The 21548-nt window shown below is 48.0% G+C and overlaps 1 protein-coding gene across 1 annotated transcript in view; it reads left to right on the top strand.

Annotated features, from left to right (window-relative positions):
• The first annotated feature begins 514 nt into the window (after positions 1 to 514).
• Positions 515 to 21548, top strand: part of LOC119973277 (ATP-binding cassette sub-family C member 9-like) — a 235589-nt gene continuing 214555 nt past the window's right edge. The window contains exon 1 of the mRNA XM_038811061.1: positions 515 to 772. Coding sequence (XP_038666989.1) covers positions 628 to 772 — 145 coding nt within the window. The 5' untranslated portion in view covers positions 515 to 627. The remainder of the gene's footprint in view (positions 773 to 21548) is intronic.

Here is a 21548-nt window from a genome sequence, read left to right on the forward strand (position 1 = left end):
CGATTATTGATTTAAAGTAGCAGTTAGATAATTAAAAATGCTAAATTATGAAGACTTCAGATAACTCACCCCACACCCTCACCCCTCCCCACAAAGGCAACTGCAAGCCAGAACTTGAAAATACAACTCCTTATCCTGGACCTTGCGGTTGACACATCATTCTGCATCCTGTTGGACAGACGCTGGGCGGCAAAGCGACCCTTACTTTATTTGGCTGCCAGTGACAAAGTATTATCACCGAGCTATTTAAATTCGGTACAGGAAGGAGTGCTGTATGGAACTTCCTAGTAGATCGGACAAATAGGCGAGACTTTTCTGCAATTGTTTGCAAAGCAATAAAATAATCAAAGATCGAGCAGACTTACACATAGATAATTGCTGTCGAATATTGTGTATGTTTGCAATAGGTTTTTTCTTTGGATGGGACCAGTGTGTGTGTGTGTGTGTTCACTCCAGGAGGGGGCGAGGCACTCTGTGTCTGTTTCCCCCTCACGTCATCCTGGACTATGCCTATATAAACACTGGGGCTCAGCTGCCTTGTAATCTCTGCACTAACGGGGTATGAATGACTTGAGGATCGCGGGTTGACTGGAGGACTGTTACCCCCGAGGGCTGCTGATCAAAGACATGGCCCCGACTTTCTGTGGGAATGACACAGCCGACGCGTACAATGTCGACAAGGGAGTCCTGAACAACGGCTGCTTCGTGGATGCCCTCAATCTCGTCCCTCATGTCTTTCTCCTCTTCATCACTTTCCCCATCTTATTCATCGGTGAGTAAATGAAACGTTATTAAGGGCGCAGTGATCGGGAATGGAAAGCTGGGATCATGGAGGATCCCACCCATGGTGACACGGGCAGCTTTGATTTGACAGTGACTGCAGTCTTGTGCCACTTTTGCTTGTTGGGTGCACTGTAACCTGGCTTCCTCCCTGTGAGATCTCTTAAAGAGACGGTGTCCTCATCCGTTCAGAATCCTGGAGTGCTCATTCCTGGGGCACCATCAAAGCGGTAATGCCCTTCAGGGAAGGGGGAGGGAACCCATGCATTTGCCAAGTCAGTGAGTGGCCGAAAACCAACTCTGTGGTCGAATATTAATACCCCTTCAAAGTGGCCTGGCGACTCACTCAGACCTTCTGGCAGTGGCAATAAAAGGAGAAACTGGCACCATCAGGATGTGCAATACATGCAATGTTGTCCACCTCAACCACAAGAATAAAAAAGGGTTATGTGGCTAATGCAAGAATGATCACACATGCCTTGCAGAAAAAATAGGCTTGATGGAATAAATGGCCCTTTTCTTGATTTATTCCTTTTTGTTAGGCCTTCAGCTCTGGCTCCCTTTTTTCCCCAAATAAATTTAGAGTACTCAGTTATTTTTCCCAATTAAGGGGCAATTTAGCATGGCCAATCCACCTAATTTGCACATCTTTGGGTTGTGGGGCTGAAACCCACGCAGACATGGGGAGAATGTGCAAACTCCACATGCATAACGACCAGGCCCGGGATTTGAACCCGGGTCCTCAGTGCCACAGGCAGCAATGCTAACCACTGTGCACCATGCTGCCCAGCTGTGGCTCACTTGGACACAAACTCACTCCTGAGCTTTAAGACATTGATGCTTCAAATCCCCGTTCAGAGGTGTGTTAACATAATCTAAACGATGCTCCAGTGCAGTGCGGTGGGAGTGCTGCATTTTCATTTCTGACTGTGTCTTTAAGCCAAGGCCCTCTCTGCCTCTTGAGTGTCTGCAAAAGGTAATATTCTGAAAATGAGGAGGGGAGTTCTCTCCTTGGTGTTCTGACCTATGTCCATCCCTGAGCTGCCCACGGGTTTCCCAGCGACCTGGGGGGCTTCAATGGGAAATCCCATTGAATTCTCCGCCCTTGCTTGAAGTGGTAGCGGGGCGGACCCACAGCGGAGAATCCCGGTTATATTGTGTGCTCATTATCAAGTTGTTGTATGTCGGAGCTTCCTGTGTGTAAATTGGCTGCCGCTTTGCCCATATATCAGCAATGGCTACACATCATTGGATGTAAAGTGGTGAGGTCATGAAAGATGCTTTGCAAATGCAGAATGTTCTTTTGTTTCTTTTAAAGACCCTCGCGGGAAATCTTAATCATGATTCATCAGTATGATGGCATGAGAGGAAGTGATTACTTACTATATCATCATGAGCAACATAACTTTTTTTGCCCTTCCGAGTAATTTTGCTTCCATGTTTTAGTCTTGTTCCTTGTTACAAGTTAGAACTTTCCTCATGGGGTCAACAGATTTTATTCCCTACGAAATTTTAAAGAATTTTGGCCAAAACATTTAACTGCAATGAGAATAAATATACACAATATGTGACCTGATAACCCGATCAGACAAGTTTGGAAGCCAAAATAGCTGGATTTCTGATTTCTTTTAACATCTCATTAAGAGAGAAACAGAAGGATTTTGTAGGGTATAAATCACTTCAGCAGCTACCAAAATAGCGATTTCAAACCATTCAAAATTGTTTAACTCCTTACTTCATAAAATGATATGGTCAGTTGATCCTGGCCCATTAATAAGATTTCTCAAGAATTTAGGAACAAATGGATGGATTTCTTTTAAGTGTAATGTTTTATTGTACACAAAATCTATTTTAATAGCTGGTTTAGCTCAGTTGGCTGGACAACAGGTTTGTAACTGAGGCCGAGTGTGGGTTCAATGCCCACATGGGCTAAGGTTATTCATGAAGGCCTGCCTTCTCAACCATACCTCCTGCCTGAGGTGTGGTCATCCTCAGGTTAAATTACCATCAGTCAGCTCTCCCCATCAAAGGGGAAATCAGCCTATGGTCATCAGGGGCTATGGCTATTTCATTTTAATGTTCAGTATTATCCACCAAAGTAAAACTAGCCATGCATAAAATGAAATCACGCCTCCTCTTGTAAAAAAAAACTAATTGAAAGGCTGTTGGCATCACTGGTTAGGCCAGCATTTATTGCCCATCCCTTAGTTGCCCTTCAAAAGGTGGTGGTGAGCTGCCTTCCTGAACCACTGCAGACCTTGAGGTGCAGCTGCATCCACAGTACTATTGGGAAGGGGTCCAGGATGCTGTCGCAGCCACAGTGAAAGAACGGCGATATATTTTCAAGTCAAGGTGGTCAATGGCTTGGAAGGGAACTTCCAGGTGGTGGGGTTCCCAGGTATCTGTTACTCTTGACCTTCTAGATGGCAGTGGTTGTGGGTTTGGAAGTTGCCGTCTAAGGAACCTTGGTGAGTTACTGGTACACTGTGGATGGGACACATGGCTGCCACTGTTCATCGGCAGTGGAGGGTTTGAATATTTGTGGAAGAGTAGCAATCAAGTGGACTTTTTTGTCCTGGATGGTGTCAAGTTTCTTGAGCACTGCTGGAGCTGCACTCACCTAGGCAAGTGGAGAGTATTCCATTACACTCATGACTTATGCCTTGTAAATGGTGGACAGGTTTTGGGGGGCAGGAGGGGAGGTAATCGCCTAGCCTTTGACCTGCTTTGGTAACCATAGTATTAATGTGGCTAATCCAGTTCAGTTTCTTGTTAATGGTAAACCCCAGGTTGGGAGATTCAGTTATGGTAATGCCATTGAATGTCAAGGGGCAGTGGTTAGATCCTCTCTTATAGGAGATGATCTTTGCCTGACACTTGTGTGGCTTGAATGTTACTTGCCACTTGCCAGCCCAAGCCTGGATATTGTCCAGGACTATCTGTATTTGGCCATGAACTGCTTCAGTATCTGAGGAGTCGCGAACGGTGCTGAACATTGTGCAGTCAACCGCAAACATCCTACTTCTGACCTTAGGATGGAAGGGAGGTCTGGAGCTGAGATGATTGACCTCCAACCACCCCAGCCTTTGTGTATGACTCCAACCAGCAGAGAATATTCCTCCTGATTCTCATTGACTCCAGTTTTGCTAGGGCTCCTTGATGCCATACTCGATCAAATGCTGCTTTGATGTCAAGGGCGGTCACTATCACTTAACCTTTGGTATTCAGGTCTTTTGTCCATGTTTGAACCAAGGCTGTAATGAGGTCAAGAGCTGAGTGATCCTGGCGGAACCCAAACTGAGCCTCCGTGAGCAGGTTATTGCAGAGTAAATGCCACTTTGATAGCACTGTTGATGACCCCTTCCATTTATTTGAAGACGCTGGAGAGTAGACTGATAGGGCAGTAATTGGCTGGGTTGGATTTGTCTTGTTTCTTGTGTACAGGACACACCTGGGCAATTTTCCACATTGCTGGATAGATGCCAGCGTTGTAGTTGTACTGGAACAGCTTGACTAGAGGTGAGGCAAGTCTTGGAGCACAAGTCTTCAGTATTATTGCCGGAATATTGTTTGGGCCTTTGCAGTATCCAATGCCTTCAGCCATTTCTTGATATCATGTGGAGTAAATCATATTGGCTGAAGACTGACGACTGTGATGCTGGGGACCTCCGGAGAAGACCGAGATGGATCATCCACTTGGCACTACTGACTGAAGATTGGTGCGGATGCCTCGGCCCTGCCTTTTGCACATATGTGCTGGGCTCCTCCATCATTGAGGATGGAGATATTCATGGAGACTCCTCTTCCAGTGAATTGTTTATTTGTCCACCATTCACTGGATGTGGCAGGACTGCAGAGCTTAGATCTGATGTGTTTATTATGAAATTGCTTAGCTCTGTCTATTACTTGCTGCTTATGTTGTTTGGCACACAAGTAGTCCTGTGTTGTAGCTTCACCAGGTTGACATCTAATTTTTCGGTATGCCTGGTGTTGCTCCTGGTAAGCCCTCCTGCAATCTTCATTGAACCAGGGTTGATCCCCTCGCTTGGTGGTGATGGCAGAGTGGGGGATATGTCAGGCCATGAGTTTGCAGATTCTGGTTGAATACAATTCTGCTGCTGCTGATGGCCCACAGAGCCTCATGGATGCCATATCTTGAGTTGCTAGATCTGTTCGAAGTCTATCCCATTGAGCACGGTGGTAGTACCACACAACATGATGGAGGGTATCCTCAATGTGAAGACTGGACTTTGTCTCCACAAGGACGTGCGGCGATCATTTTTACTGATACTGTCATGGACAGATGCATCTGCAGCAGGCAGGTTGGTGAGGATGAGGTCAAGTATGTTTTTCCCTCTTGTTGATTCCCTCACCACCTGCCGCAGTCTCAGTCTAGCAGCTATGTCCTTTAGGACCCAGCCAGCTCGGTCTGTGGTGGTACTACGGAGCCACTCTTGGTGATGAACTTTGAAGTCCCCCACCCAGAAAATTTTCTGCACCCTTGCCGCCAACAGTGCTTCCTCCAAGTGGTATTCAACATGGAGGAGGGCTGATTCATTAGCTGATGGTGGCTGACTGGTAATCAGCAGGAGGTTTCCTTGGCCTTGTTTCCCCTGAAGGCATGAGACTTCATGGGGTCCAAAGCCAATGATGAAGACTCCCATGACATCTTCGACTCTATATCACTGTGCTGCCACCTCTGCTGTGTTTGTCTTGCTGGTGAGACAGGACATACCCAGGAATGGTGATAGTAGTGTCTGAGACATTGTAAGGTATGATTCTGTGAGTATTACTATGTCAGGCTGTTGCTTGACTAGTCTGTGAGACAGCTCTCCCAACTTTGACACAAGACCCCAGGTACTAGTAAGGAGGCCTTTGCAGGGTTGACAGGGATGAGTTTGCTGTTGCCTGGGTCGATGCCGGGCGGTCCATACAGTTTCAATCCTTTTTTGTGTTTTCTTGTGGTTTAATACAACTAAGTGGCTTGTTAGGGCATTTCAGAGGGCATTTAGTCGTCAACCACATTGCTATGGGTCTGGAGTCACATGTAGGCCAGACCAGGTAAGGCTGGCAGATTTCCTGTGAACTAGATGGGTTTTTATGATAACATGGTTATTGTTATACTTTTCATTGCAGACGTTTCATTCAGTTTAAATTCCAACACCTGCCATGGTGGGATTCGAACCTGGGTCCCCAGATCATTACCCTGGGTCTCTGGATTACTAGTATGGTGACAATACCACCGCCTCCCCATTTGATAGGTTATTGGCAATGGTCAGATTTGGATGTGTCAGACAGGTATTTTGGCTTTTATATAATCCTGGCGGAATCCCATGTGGCATCCTTGGTATCTGCTCTTCATCAGCCTAACCCAGGGAATTTTATGGGATCAAGTTTAGAATATTTTAGGCGAGGCCCTTGCAAGCATGCCTGGCAATGGATGGAAGATGACCAGGGTAAGAATTGTACATTAGCATCCATTATCTGGCAGCCACAGGATCAGACAGGTAAGGAAAGGAAAACCAGCCTTACCTAAAACAAGACAAGGATTTGTCCTGTGATCACTGGTGCAGGCTATGGCACTGGCTTCAATTTTCAAAGGCTTTCCCTGCTGTCTTAACAATCCTGGAGGCCAAGGTCTACACCAGCACTCTTCAAATGCAAATTATGGGAAAGAAGTCTGATGGTGCGTGTTCATTATTTGTGCCCGATTAGACTGTGAGCAGCCATATTGGGCCTTATGTTCTTGCCATGCATGACTGAAAATCTTAGACTCAATGAGGAGAGTGCAGGGCTGGCATAGCAATGCCAGGAGTGACCTCTTGCCTTGCCTCCTGGAGCTATGCCAAACAGTTGGCATAAATCCAATTGAAAATCATGTCTGTAACTCGTACATAATAGACATGACTACACGATAAGAAAGAATCACGTTTATTTTATTTATTTTTCTAAATTTTAATTTATCTTTTAAAGTAAATTTAGAGTACCCCATCATTTTTTCCAATTAAGGGGCAATTTAGCATCGTCAATCCACCTACCCTGCACATCTTTTTGGTTGTGGGGGTGAGACTCACGCAGACACGGGGAGAATGTGCAAACTCCACACGGACAGTGACCCAGGGCTGAGATCGAACCTGGGACCTCGGCGCCGTAAGGCAGCAGTGCTAACCACTGCGCCACTGTGCTGCCCTAAGAATCGCATTTATATAGCGCCTTTCACAACCTCAGGACGTTCCAAAGCACTTGATAGGTAACCAAGTACTTTTGAAGGGTTGTACTTTTGTAATGTATGAAATATGAGAGGAAGTGAAGACTGGAAGTGATGGTGTAACATATTCATAGATAATACAGGAACCACCTGCAGCATTTCATCAGTCAAGGAACCTCCCTGCGGCAGGCAGCGGAAGGGGAAATTGCGCAGGTGAGGGCGGCAGGGGGCTGGTTGGTGACGGCGCTGAGAGAAAATCAATGAGACATTTCAGGCCTTTTACCGGGGCTTGTGTGGATCTCGGGGGAGAACGTAGATATGGGATGGGCTGGTGTTTCCAGAGATGGACGAGGAGAAGAGACAGGCATCAAAGGCATTATTGGGCCTGCAAGAGTACATGGGGTTGATGCAATGGGGATGGCGCTGGGGCTGGATGGCTTTCTGGTTGAATTTTATAAGCTGTTTTTGGCGGAGTTGGCACCTCATCTTTTGAGTGTGTTTAATGAATCATTGGTGAGGAGGTAGTGGCCAGCTACGCTGACATAGGCTTCTACCTCCTTGATCTCAAAGACGGGTAAGAATCCAATGGAGTGTGGGTCTTACAGGCCCAAATCATTATTGAATACGGATGTGAAGGTATTGGCTAAGCTGTGGCGAGGTGATTGGAGGGTTCTGTGGATCAGATGGGGTTTGTTAATGGGCGGCAGATGTCAAATAACATCAGGAGATTATTGATTGCGGTTAAGACCTCATTGCGGAGTAGAGTGCCGGAGGGGACCATATCAATGGATGTAAAGAAGGCCTTTAATTGGGTTCAGCGGCGGTACTTGTTCAAGATTCTTAGGAGGTTTGGGTTTGAACCAACGTTCGTTGCATGGGTACAGTTATATGCATCTCCCATGGCGAGTGTGTGGACAAATGTGATGAATTCAGGGTATTTTAGGTTGCATAGGAGGCAAGGCAGGGATGCCCGTTGTCTCTGTTATTTGCGTTGGCTATTGAGCCTTTATGATTGTGCTCTGAGCTTCGAATGAGTAGCAGGAGATTGTGAGAGGGTGGCATAGAGAGCAAAGGGTGTCGTTGGCCAGGCTGGTGCTCCCAAACCCTGTGGCATTAGTATTGGGCGGCAAATACTGAGAAGGTGAGATGATGGGGAGGGGGGTGGTGGCGGTCACAATGGATGCGGGCGGAGGAGGCCTTCTGCAGGAGGACAAGTTTGAGGGCCCTGGCGATAGCTCCACTACCGTCCTCTTTGGGACGCTACACGAGCAGTCCCATTGTGGCGTCATCAATCAAAATTTGGAACCAGTTGAGGTGGCATTTTAAGCTTGGACTGTCAGCATTGGCACCAATATGGGGGAACCATAGGTTTAGGCGCGGAGGAATGGATGCAATGTATGGAAGCTGGCATGGTGAAGATATAGAGCGGATAAGGGACCTGTATGTAGAGGGGACGTTTTCGGAGTTAGAGCAACTGCAGGATAAGTTTGAGTTGCCGAGGGGGAGTGAGTTTAGATACTTGCAGGTGAGGGACATTTCACGGAGGGATTTATCCTCGCTTCCTTGGTGACTGGAGTATACGCTGTTGGAAAAGTTGTTGGTGCCAGATTGGGGGTGGGGAAGGGGGGGGAGGGAGGATCGGGGACATATATGGGTAGTTGGGGGGGGGGGGGGGGGGGAAGGAGAATGCACTACTGGAAGGGATTAAGCGGAAGTGGAAGGAATAGCTGGGGATCGGGTTTGGGTGGAGGTCTGGAGTGAAATAATGCATCGGGTCAACTTGACCTCCTCATGTGTGAGGAAGAGCATATACAGTTCAAGGTGGTACACAGGGTCCATACGACACAGACCCAGATGAGTGGGATTTTCCAGGAATAGAGGATGTATGCGAGAGGCGTGGGAGGGGGCAGGTGAGCCACCCTCATATGTTCTGGGGTGTGCGAAGCTGGAGAATTTCTGGGTGGCGGTGTTTGAGACTCTGTCTGGGATAGTAAGGGTCAAGATGATGTTGTGTCCTTTGGTGGCAATTTTTGGGGTTTCAGACTTGACGGGCTGCTGGAGGGAAAGGGGGCCGATGCTGTCACCTTTACGTCTCTGATTGTCCGGTGACAGATTTTACTAAGTTGGTGGACGGCAGCACCGCCAGTGGTCGTGGCTGGTTGACGTGGGGGGGGAGGGGGGGCGGGGGGGGGGGGGGGTGTTTAAGGGGGTTTAAGGGTGAAAAAGAGGGAAAATTGACAAACATGTTTATTTTGAATTGTTATTAGCTGTTTGTATCTGTGTTTGGAATAAAATGTATTTCAAATAAAGATACTATAGCACCATCAGGAGACCCCAAAGATGTTGTGTCGCTGCAAGCAGACCAGGACAAGAAAGCGGTGCCCAATTGATAGGATTGTACTGGGTCATTGTCTTCAAGCTGGGATAATGAAAAGATCACAGATTAATCTATTTATGAAACAGATAAGGGCGGGATTCTCCGGTCCTGGGGCTAAGTGTTGACGCCGCCGTAAACGCCGGAGTGTTTTGCGACAATGTCATCTGGCCCCTAGGATCATTGATCCTGCGCCGCACAGGGGGCCAGCAAGGCACTGGAGCGCCTCATGTAGCTCCAGCTGCCGATATGGGCGCCAGCACGGCTGGCGTGAGTTCCCTCATACACGTGGGTTGCCTTTCCGCGCCGGCCCCGAAGCAACATGGCGGAGCCCTACAGGGGACCGACGCGGAGGAACATCGGCCCCACCCCCCGGGATAAGCCCGCCCGCCGATCGGTAGGCCCCGATGGCGGGCCAGGCCACCGCGGAGGCCCCCCCCGGAGTCGGATCCCCACTACCCCCCCACCAAGATGGCCCCCACAGCATGAAAGCCGAGGACCCGCCGGGTAGGACCACACGTGAAAGACGCTGGTGGGACTCGGCCGAACTCGGCGGGCATTTGGCCCATCGTGCGTGGAGAATCGCTGGGGTGGGGGGGGTTGAGTGGCCCCCGACCGGCGCCGCATGACCGGAGAATCGGCATTGCGTGATTCGCGCCCACCCCACAGCGATTCTCTGACCCGGCGCAGGGTCGCAGAATCCTGCTCGAGGTTCTTCATTTCTTTCAAAAATGACAATAGTCAGAGAGGCGTCTCCATCAGTTTTATGCATAAATCAAGTCCAGCAGTGGCATTTGAATGAACAGGAAATTTTCTGATTTTCCAATTTTCTAGGTGTCTACTTTAACTCCCAGCAGGTTCAGGCAGGCAAGAAGAGGGAATGAGTGTGAAACACACTCGACGACTCAGATGTCTGGGCCTGGCTAGTTTAGTTCCTGGACCTCAATAAATGTCACTGGTCAGCTATCTGCTTGAAGCAGATGGAATGTCTGCAGCTGGCCAGCAGGGGGTCTCGAGCTGCCCGGCAGCAATGGAAGGTCTGCCAGCGAGCAGGTAAGTGGCGGGGAGAAGGTTTCAGGATGGGCTTGAGGGAGACAAGAGGAATGAGAGTTCCTTGATATCGATGGCTGGAGGAGTATGACTTATTTACTCCCCCTCGCTCCCACAACCTGCCACCTCCTGCTGTTGACCTGCTTCCACCTGGCTGGAAAGTTATGGTGAATTAAATCCAATCACTGTCGCACTGACATAACCAGCACTCATTTTAGTATAAATTGAGGTGCTTGCCTGATTCTGGTAGGTGCTTCAGCCATTACACTTTAGTGAGCAGTTGAAATGGTGATCAATGGAATTCCAGCAGGATAAAGGTGGAAAGACTGAATGCTGTTATTTGAAAGCATACCCCTCCCCAACTCATTCCTCTCTGAGTGTGTTAGTTTGGGATTTGCCCCAAGTTTTGCAAAAGGCATTTTTGTGCAATTTTGTAAATCATAGAATCCCTACAGTGCAGATGGAGGCCATTTGGACCATTGAGTCAACACTGATCCTCCAAAAGAACACTCTATCTGGGCCCACTCACCCACCCACCCCATCCTATCCCCGCAACCTAACCTGCACACCGTGGACACTAAGGGGCAATTTAGCATGACCAATCCACCTAAGCTACACATCTTTTTCTTATCATTATCTTTATTATTGTCACAAGTAGGCTTACATTAATAATGCAATTATTGTCGCTCCCAATAGCCCTGGACTGGGACATTTGTTTTGTTTGCCGTAGTAGTGGCTTTATTTTCATTTAAAAATAAACCAGTTTGGTCTTTCAGTCCGCGCCTCTTGGAGTTATTACAGGAGGAAACAAAGTCGTAGATTAAGCTTTGAGATTGCCTTTACAATAACAAGGCATACCAAATGGTCACATAGCAGCTAATGAGGAGATGACTCCATGGATTGTAACCCAGCAAAGAGTTACAGGTGGTGAAATCTGGTGAGCTCCAAATGCTGCGCCACTGGGATGTGTGGATTATATTCAAAGTCTTCTGTTCGTTATTGAGTTTCTCTAACAGGGAACCTTAAACTGTGTGACATTCAAATGTGGTACAAAGTGAAGGGAGGCCTGAATACTGAAATTCAGGTTCTCTATCTCATGGAGCCCATGACTGTTGAACGTCATGGGCACTTTCACACCTATCTTTCTACCAAACAGCGCACGCGAGCCAAATGGCTGCGGGAATTGAAGTGAATTTGAAGAGCGAGGGCTGTAAATTGCTCAGGCTGGCTCCAGGAATCTCCCAGCCGGCTTCTCACATTTTGCCCTCTATAAACTTGAGGTCATCTCTGGTGCCCGTGTTCTTTTGGGCACAATGTCCCATTCACCCATCACGGCTGTGCTCACTGGCCTATACTGGCCCACGGGGAAGCAATGCTAACATTTCTAAATTCTCATCCTCGTTTTCAAATCCCTCCATGGCCTCATGCCTCCCTATCTCCATAACCGGTGCTCTTTCACTTTGAACACTTACTTGAACGAGCCACTCAGGGCAGCAAGGGAGCAAAACGTACTCTGTCCGAGAGTGACTCCAGTCGCACCACTACTGCCTGAGCTGACCCAGTCCTGAAGGACGAACCTGCCGGACATGACTTTCAGCAAGTGGTGAGGAAAACAACACCAAGGAAAAGCCTACTTGACCTCTTCCTCACCATCCTAACTGTTGCAGATGCATCAGTTCATGGCAGTATTGGTAGGAAAGATCAACGCAGACTCCTTGTCGAGCAGCAGTCCCATCTTCACACTGAGGATACCCTCTATTGTGTTGTGTGGTACTATGAATGTGCTACATAGGATAGACGCAGATCAGTTCTAACAGATCAAAGCTGGGAATCTATGAGGCTCTCTTGGTAAACAGCAGCAGCAATTTTTTTATTTGTTTGTGGAATGTGGGCGTCACTCGCAAGGCTGCCGTTTATTGTCCATCCATAATTTTCCTTGAGAAGGTGGTGGTGAGCCACCTTCTTAAACCGCTGCACTCCATGTGGCACAGCAACTCCACCACAATAGGTAATCTCGCAGCTGAGCATTTCCTCATTTTACCATCATCACCAAGCCAAGGGATCAACTTTGGTACAATGAGGAGTGCAGGAGAACATGACAAGGGCAGCACCAGGCATGTATAATAATGAGATTCCAACATGGTGAAGCTGAAACACAGGAATTAAAACATGCTCAACTAGCCCAGCTGTTCCAGTACAGCTACAATACTGGCATCTACCTGGCAATGTAGACAATTGTCAGGTATATCTCACAGCGCCTCACAGCGTCAGGGAGCTGGGTTCAATTCCTGCCTTGGGTCACTCTGTTGAGTTTGTACATCCTCCCCGTGTCTGCGTGGGTTTCCTCTGGGTGCTCTGGTTTCCTCCCACAGTCCAAATTTGTGCAGGTTAGGTAATTGGCCATGATGAATTGCCCCTTAGTGTCCAAAAGAAAGATACGGTTACTGGGTTAAAGGGATAGGGTGGGTGCATGGGCCTCGGTAAGGTGTTCTTTCAGAGGGTCGGTGCAGACTCGGTGGACCAAATTGCCTACTTTTGCACTGTAGGGATTCTACGATTCAATGATGTCCTGTCCACAAAAAGCAGGACAAATTTAATCTTTCAATTACCGCCCCATTAGCTTACTCTTAATCATCAGCAAAGTGGTAGTAGTTGTCATTGACAGTACTATCAAGCGATACTTATTCACTGATGTTCACTTTGGGTTCCACTAGGACCACTCAACTCCTGACCTCATTATAGCCTTAATCTAAACATGGACAAAGGTGCAAATTATCAGAGGTGAGGTGACAGTGACTGCCCTTGACCTTAAGGCACAATTTGACCAAGCGTGCCATCGAGGAGCCCTGGCAAAATTGACGCCAATGAGAATCAGATGGAAAGGTTCCATTGATTGGAGTCATACCTAGCATAAAGGAAGATGGTTGTGGTTGTTGGGGGGGAAATCATTTCAGGGAAGGACATGGCTGTAGGCATTCCACACAACATGAGATCCAAACATTTTTAGCTCCTTCATCAATGACCTTCCCTCCATCATAAGGTCAGAAGTGGAGATGTCCACTGAAGATTGTTCAGTTCTATTTGTTCTTCCTCGAATACTGAGGCAGGTCATGCCTGCATTCAGCAAGACCTGGACAACATTCAGGCTTGGACCGATAAGTGGCAACTAACATTTGTGCTACACAAGTGGCAGACAATGACCGTTTGCTACAAGAGAAAATTTAAGTATCTCCCCTTGATATTCATTGCCATCGCTGAATCCCCCATTTGGGGGCTTACTATTGATCAGAAATTTAAATGAACCGGTACATATAACACTGTGGGTACAAGAGCAGGTCAGGGGCTGTGAATTCTGTGGTAAGTAACTCACCTACTCACTCTCCTAAAGCCTTTTCACCATCTACAAGTTAGGAGTGTGATCAAATTCACTCCACTCGACTGGATGATTACAGCTCCAACAAAACTCAAGAAGTCAAGAGAACAATGGGCTGACTTTAAAGAGAAGATAAATCATCAGGTACATTCTAGCAAGGGGAAAGCTAACAAACAAGACCAGAACCATTTGGATGACAATAGAGAGCGAGAGAGCAGAAAAAGGATGGATATGACTGATGTCTGATTGATAATGGCCAGAATTCTCAGGTCATTACGATTCATTATTCTCGCCTGCAACGCGTCCCCGTCCGTGGGTTTCCCAGCGGTGTGGCATGGTTACAATGGGAAATCACATTGACAAGCAGCGGGAAGATGTAATCCTATCCCCAGTGAGTGGTGTGGGGTCGAGAAACACACGGCTGGGGGAACAGAGAATGCAGCCCAATTATATCCAGAATTCTCCAGCTGTTCGCTGGCGGCAGTATTCGCGTTAGTCCTGCCGGCAGCGCACCCCTGCCCGCAGGTTTCCTGATGGCATCAATGGGGTGGCATCAATGGGAATTTCCATTGATAGTGGCAGGAGCAGAGAATACCACCGACAGCGAACGGCGCGCTGCCTCCGACCGCCGGGAAACACACAGCTGGGAGGTTGGAGAATCCCACCCTACAAGTGGGGTTCAGGTTGAAAATAGAAAGCTCAGAATAGAAGTGAGAAATTAAATAAAAGCAGCAAAGAGAGTATGAGAAGAGACTTGCAGCAGAAAGAGAAGGGAACCCGAATGTCTCCTATCGCCATATAATTAGTAAAAGGAGGATTGGGCCGATAAGGAGTAAAAAGGGGATTTATGCATAGAGGCAGTGGGTGTGCCTAAGGTACTAAATGAGTACTTTGAAACTGACTTATCAAGTAAGAGGATGTTGCCAAAGTCATAGCGAAGGAGAAGGTAGTTGAAACACTGGTGGGGATACAAATTGATAAAGAGAAGTTATTGTTAGGCTGGTTGTACTTAAAGTAGAAAAGTCACCAGACTGGATCAGGTCATCCTCTCTTTTTATCCATTCTTGGGATGCCGGCGTCACTGACTAGGACAGCATTTATTGCCCATCCCTAATTGCCCTTGAGAAGGTGGTGGTGATTTGCCTTATTAATCTGCTGCACTCCATGTGGTGTAGGTACACCCACTGTGCTGTTAGGAAGGCAGTTCCAGGATTTGGATACAGTGACAAATTTGAATTTGAATTGGTTTATGGAGCAAGCAATGAGATTGATTCAGGGCTATTCCTGTCCACTCAGCAGTGGCTTTGTAACTTAAAAATGGGATTAAAAAAAATTAAAAAGGGAACTTGAAGGTGGTGGTGTTCCCACATGTCTGCTGCCCTTATCCTTCTAGATGGTAGTGGTTGTGGGTTTAGAAGGTGCTGTTGAAGGGATTGGAGAGTTCCTGCAGTGCACTTTGTAGTTGGTACACACTGCAGCCACTGTGCATCAGTGGTGGAGAGAGTGAATATAATGAGATGCCAATCAAGCGGGCTGCTTTGTTCTGGATGGTGTCAAATGTCTTGAGTGTTGTTGGAGTTCCACTCATCTAGACAAGTGGCAAGTATTCCATCACACTCCTGACTTGGACAGGTTTGGGGAGTCAAGAGGTGAGTTAGTCACCAAAGGATTCCTAGCCTCTGACCTGCTTTGTCACCACACTATGTATATGGTTCATGTTCAGTTCAGTGAACTGTCAGTTCCTGGTCAATGGTAACCCCAAGTATGTCGATAGTGGGGGATTCAGTGATGGTAATGTTATTAATTGTGAATGGGTGATGTTCGGATTCTTTCTTGATGGAGATGGTCATTGCCTGACATTGTGTAACACAAATGTAACTTGCCACTTTAAGCCCAAACCAGAATATTGTCCAGGTCTTGCTGCATTTGGACATGGACTGGTAAGTAAGTATCTGGAGTCATGAACGGTGCTGAACATTGTTCTTCAGTGAATATCTCCACTTCTGACCTGATAGAAGGGCAGTCATTGATGAAGCAGCTGAGGATGGTTGGGCCTAGGACACTACCCTGAGGAACTCTTGCAGTGATGTCCTGGAGCTGAGATGATCGACCTCCAACCACCACAACTATCTTCCCTTGTGCCAGGTATGACTAACCAGCCGAGAATTTCCCCCCGATTCCCATTGACTCCAGTTTTGCTTGATGCCATACACTGTTAAATTGTGCCTTGATGTCAAGGGCAGTCACTCTCAACTCATCCCAGGAAGCCAGTCTTTTCTTCATATTTTAACCAAGACTGCATTGCGATTAGGAGCTGAGTGACCTTGGTGGAACGTAAACTGAACGTCAGTGAAGCAAGTGTTGCTTCATAGCACTGTTGATGACCTCTTCCCTCATATTACTGATGAAAAAGAGTAGACTCGTGGGGTGATAATTGGTTGGGTTGGTTTGTCCTGTTTTTTGTGTACAGGACATACCAGAGCAATTTTCCACATTGCTGGATAGATGCCAGTGTTATAGTTCTACTGGAACAGCTTGGCTAGGAGTGCGGCAAGTTCTGGAGCACAAGTGTTCAGTACTATTGCCGGACTTCACGGTATCCAGCGTCTTCAGTTGTTTCTTGATATCACATGGAGTGTATCGAATTAGCCGAGGACCAACATCTGTGATGCTGGGGTCTTCTGAGGATGACAAAATAGATCATCCACCCAGCACTTCTGGCTGAAGATTGTTGCGTGCTGACGTGCTGGACTCACCCATTATAGAGGGTCGCGATATTTGTGGAGCTTCCTCCTTATAAGGAGAGGCTGGATAAGCTGGGACTTTTTTCCCTGGAGCATAGGAGGCTTAGGGGTGATCTTATAGAGGTCTATAAAATAATGAGGAGCATCGATAAGGTAGATAGTCGACATCTTTTCCCAAAGGTAGATGAGTCTAGAACTAGAGGTAATAGGTTTAAAGTGAGAGGAGAGAGATACAAAAGAGACCAGAGGGGAAATGTTTTCACACAGAGGGTGGTGAGCATCTGGAACGGGCTGCCAGAGGCAGTGGTAGAGGCAGGTACAATTTTGTCTTTTAAAAAGCAGTTAGACAGTTAAATGGGAAGGGTGGGTATAGAGGGATATGGGCCAAATGCAGGCAAGTGGGACTAGCTTAGTGATAGAAACTGGGTGGCATGGACAAGCTGGGCCGAAGGGCCTGTTTCCATGCTGTAAACATCTATGATTCTGTGACTCCACTGAGTTGTTTCGTTGTCCACCACCATTCAAGACTGAATGTGGCAGGACTGCAATACTTAGATCAGTTCTGTTGCTTGTGGCATCACTTAGCACTCTTTATCGCATGCTCCATATGCTGTTTGGAATGCAAGTAGTCCTGTGTTGTAGCTTCACCACGTTGGCACATCATTTTGAGGTATGCCTGATGTTGCCCTTGGCATGCCCTACTGCACTCTTGATTGATCTCCTGGTTTGGCGATAATGGTAGAGTGGGGGATACGCTGGGCCATGAGGTTACAGATCGTGGCTGAGTGCAATTCTGCTGCTGCTAATGGCCCAGAACACCTTGTGGTTGCCCAATCTTGAGTTGCCTGATCTATTTGAAGTCTATCCCATCCCTGCCCTCTGTTGTTTTTAGTTTCATTTTTAGTTCTGCTCTGGTTTTCTGAGGAAAGGAGGTGTGTTTCTCAGGCTGACTTCTGAAAGCTTCTCTCCCAAGGATTTTGTGAATAAATCTGTAAGCCATTGAATGTAAACTTTATCAATAAGTGGCATTTATCAACATCGAGGGCCGAAGGGCCTGTTCTGTGCTGTACTGTTCTATGTTCTATGTTCTATTTGATCTGGGTGTGTGGATTTTGCTTAATTGAAATTTTAGAAGTAGATGGGAAAGTAAGTTCAAAGACCTTTCGTTATTTTTATTTAGAACTGATTAACTGTTATTGAAAAGCTGTTTCTCCTTGGTTGTTAATGGGATTAATCCTGTGTTAAGGTTAAAGGCCGGGATTCTCCCCTACCAGGTGGGGCGGGGTTCCCGGCGTGTTGGAGTGGCATGAACCACTCCGGCGCCGGGCCCCTCAAAGGTGTGGAAGTCTCCACACCTTTAGGAGCCAAGCCCTCACATTGAGGGGCTAGGCCCGCGCCGGAGTGGTTCCCGCTCCATCGGGCTGGCGTGAACGGCCTTTGGCGCCACGCCAATCGGGGCCGAAAGGACTTCGGCGGCCGGCGTAAGTCCGCGCATGCGCCGGTGCATTAGCGGCTGCTGACGTCATACCGGCGCATGCGCAGGGGAGGGAGTCATTTCCACCTCCGCCATGGTGAAGACCATGGTGAAGGCGGAAGAAAAAGAGTGCCCCCACGGCACAGACCACTTGCCGATCGGTGGGCCCCGATCGCGGGCCAGGCCACCGTGGGGGCACCCCCTGGGGTCAGATCGCCCCGCGCTCCCCTCAGGACCCTGGCGCCCGCCCGCGCCGCCAGCTCCCGCCGGTAAGGTAGGTGGTTTAATCCACGCCGGCGGGAGAGGGTTGACAGCGGCGGGACTTTGGCCCATCGCGGGCCGGAGAATCGCCATGGGGGGCCAGCCGACTGGCGGGGCGCGATTCCCACCCCCGCTGAATCTCTGGCGGCGGAGAATTCGGGACACGGCGGGGGCCGGATTTGTGCCGGCCCCGGGCGATTCTCCGATCCGGCGGGGGGGGTCGGAGAATCCCGCCCAAAGTTTGTTTTAATTTAAAGATCCCTAGTTGTCCATGGAATCATTCCTGGAGCAAAGTATCCTTTCCTTACAGTTTACAAATTGAAAAATTGTTGGGGTCCCGTCATGTTTCCTAATATAAATTGGGGTCTGATCCGTGTATCTTAACAGTAATGGTACATGCGCAGCTGCAGGCAACCTTTATTGAACTAACTTTATTTGTACCTCCCCAACAGAGGTCTAGCAATATACTACACATCTATCATCTTAAACCTTCACTACCTTCCATCACCAGTACACACTGGAAACAGTGTACATCTATTTAAGATGCACAGACTTAACTTGACAAGGGTCCTTTGGCAGCACCTTCCAAACCTGTGACCTCTACCACCCAAAAGAAGCTTTGCCTTTAGTTGCCTCCTCCTCTTAAGGTACTCCTTAAAATTTACCTCCAGCCATCTGCCCTAATATCTCCTTATGTGTCTCAGTGTCATGTTATGGTACCAAAGCAGACCCCAATTAATATTTGGAAACCGGAGAAGACCCCAACAATTTTTCAATTTGTAAAACAAATAGGGATCTTTTAAAAGAAAACAAACTTTATTTACACAGAAGTAACCACATAAATACCTAAAAAAATTAACGGTTAAATGATTCTTGAAATAAAAGGAAACACTAACTAACTAACTAAAAAACTACTAACTTATATCTTCTCTATCTCCCTAACCACAGCCCATTACAGGTCAAAAGCCACTGGTCAATAAAGGTAGAAAACACAGAGGTACTTGCTGGACTATTGTGTAGAGCTTTCTTAGACAGGCTGCTTTGAGAGAGAGAGAGAGACTCTTTCAGCAACAGCCTGAAGATCCTTCTGTCTCTGTCAGACTACTGCTCCATCTGACAGCATTTGGCAAAACTGCTGCTAAACTTAAAAGCTCCTAGCAGACTGTCAAACCTATATCAAATTGCAAAACTACAGACAGATCTGGCTCCTCCCAATAATTTTTTTTTAGAAAATATTTTATTGAAGCATTTGTAATTTTCACAATTTAACATATTGACATTTCTAAAACAACCGTGCGGGTCGACGCATAAAATACCCACTAAAATAACAACAAACAATAGGCCACGTACCCCCCTTCTCCCGCCCTATCCCCAATTACCCGTGTATTAAATTCCCTGTCCTTATTTAACATTGCCATGCCTCCCATTTTCCTCCCTTTCCACCCTTACTGCTAACGTTCAGTTTTTGTTAAGGCAATCGATGAATGGCTGCCAACTCCGGGCGAATCCCTGTATCCCGAGTGAATTTGATTTTTTTCCAGACTGAGAAACTCTACCATATCGCTGACCCACACTCCTGATTTCGGGGGCTCCGAGTCCAGTAGCTGGACCCACTCCACAAATCCCTGTACAAACCCAAACCTGCCTAAAATATCCCATAGATACTTCCACTCCACTTGGTCGAAAGCCTTCTCCGCGTTCATTGCAACTACCATCTCAGCCCCGCACCTCTCCGCTGGCATCATAATTACATTAAGAAGCCGTCTAATGTTGGATGTCAGGTGCCTGCCCTTTACAAATCCCGTCTGATCCTCCTCAATTACCTCTGGGACACAATCCTCTATTCGAGTGGCCAGGATCTTTGCTAATAATTTGGCATTTACATTCAAGACGGAGGTTGGCCTGTACGATCCACAGCTCTCCGGATCCTTGTCATGCTTCAGGATGAGAGAAATTGATGCCTGTGATAACGTTGGGGGGAGTACTCCCAGCTCCTTGAACTCATTCAAAGCCTTGACCAGGAGCGGCCCCAGTAACCCAGAGAACATCTTATAAAATTCCACTGGGAACCCATCAGGTCCTGGGGCTTTACCCGATTGCATCGCCCCCAGTCCCTCGATCACCTCCCCAAGCCCACTCGGGCTCCCCAGGGCCTCCACCAACTCCTCATTTACCTTCGGGAATTCTAGCCTCCCCAGGAATTGATTCATGCCCTCCTCCCCAACCGGGGGTTCCGACTCGTATAGCTGGCTATAAAATTCCCGGAACACTTCATTCCCCTCCCCCGGGTCCGTCACCGTCTTCCCCTCAAATCCTTTATTTTCCCTATTTCTCTCATTGCCTCCTGTGCCAGCATCCTGCTAGCTTTCTCCCCCTGTTCACATATTGCACCTTTTACCCTCCTCAGCCGACTCTCCGCCTTTCCTGTGGAAAGGAGCCCAACTCCATTTGAAGTCTCTGCGCTCCTTCAGGAGTTCCTCATTTGGAGACTCCGAATACCTCCTGTCCACCTGTAAGATATCGCCTACCAACCTTTCCAGCTCCGACCGCTCAGTTTTATCCATGTGGGCTCGAATGTAAAGTTCCACCATGGCTGGCGTGGTGAAGAACCCCCCTGTGCAAGTGCTGAGATCACACCGGAACACGCTGGCGTTCCCGCGCACGTGCCAATTGCGCCGGCCGGCAGAGGCCCTTCTGCACCAGTTGGCGTGGCGCCAACTCCTCCAGCATTGGCTGGTGCAATGCCAATCCCGCAGGCGCGGCCTCGCCCCTGTACATGCGGAGGATTCCGCACCTACCCGGTGGCCCGACGCCGGAGTGGTTCACGCCACTCCTCGGCGCTGGTACGGCCCACCCCGCCGGATAGCGGAGAATCCTGGCCATTCTCTTTCATAAAAGTAGCCACCTCTTCTGGAGAATTAAAGTTCAGCTCCCGGTTCTCATAGATCACCCAAAGACGCGGTGAGTATAAAGGTCCAAATTTAATGTCTTTCTCAAACAGGGCCGCCTTAACTTGTTGAAACTTGCTCTCCTCTTTGCGAGTTCTGGTCCCCAGTCTTGGTACACCCGGATCTCTGATTCTTCCCACATGTACCGTTTCGTCTGCCTGGCCCACTTCATGATACGTTCCTTGTCGAGGAATCGATGTAGCCTCACCACCGTGGCCCTCGGGCGCTCACGACCCTGGGGCTTATGTACGAGCACCCTGTGCGCCCGGTCCACCTCCAGCGGCTTATCAAACACATCGGCCCCAACCGTCTCCTGCAACATCTTCCCCACATACG

This window comes from Scyliorhinus canicula, chromosome 11, assembly GCF_902713615.1.
Source record: "Scyliorhinus canicula chromosome 11, sScyCan1.1, whole genome shotgun sequence".
Taxonomy (NCBI): Eukaryota; Metazoa; Chordata; class Chondrichthyes; order Carcharhiniformes; family Scyliorhinidae; genus Scyliorhinus; species Scyliorhinus canicula.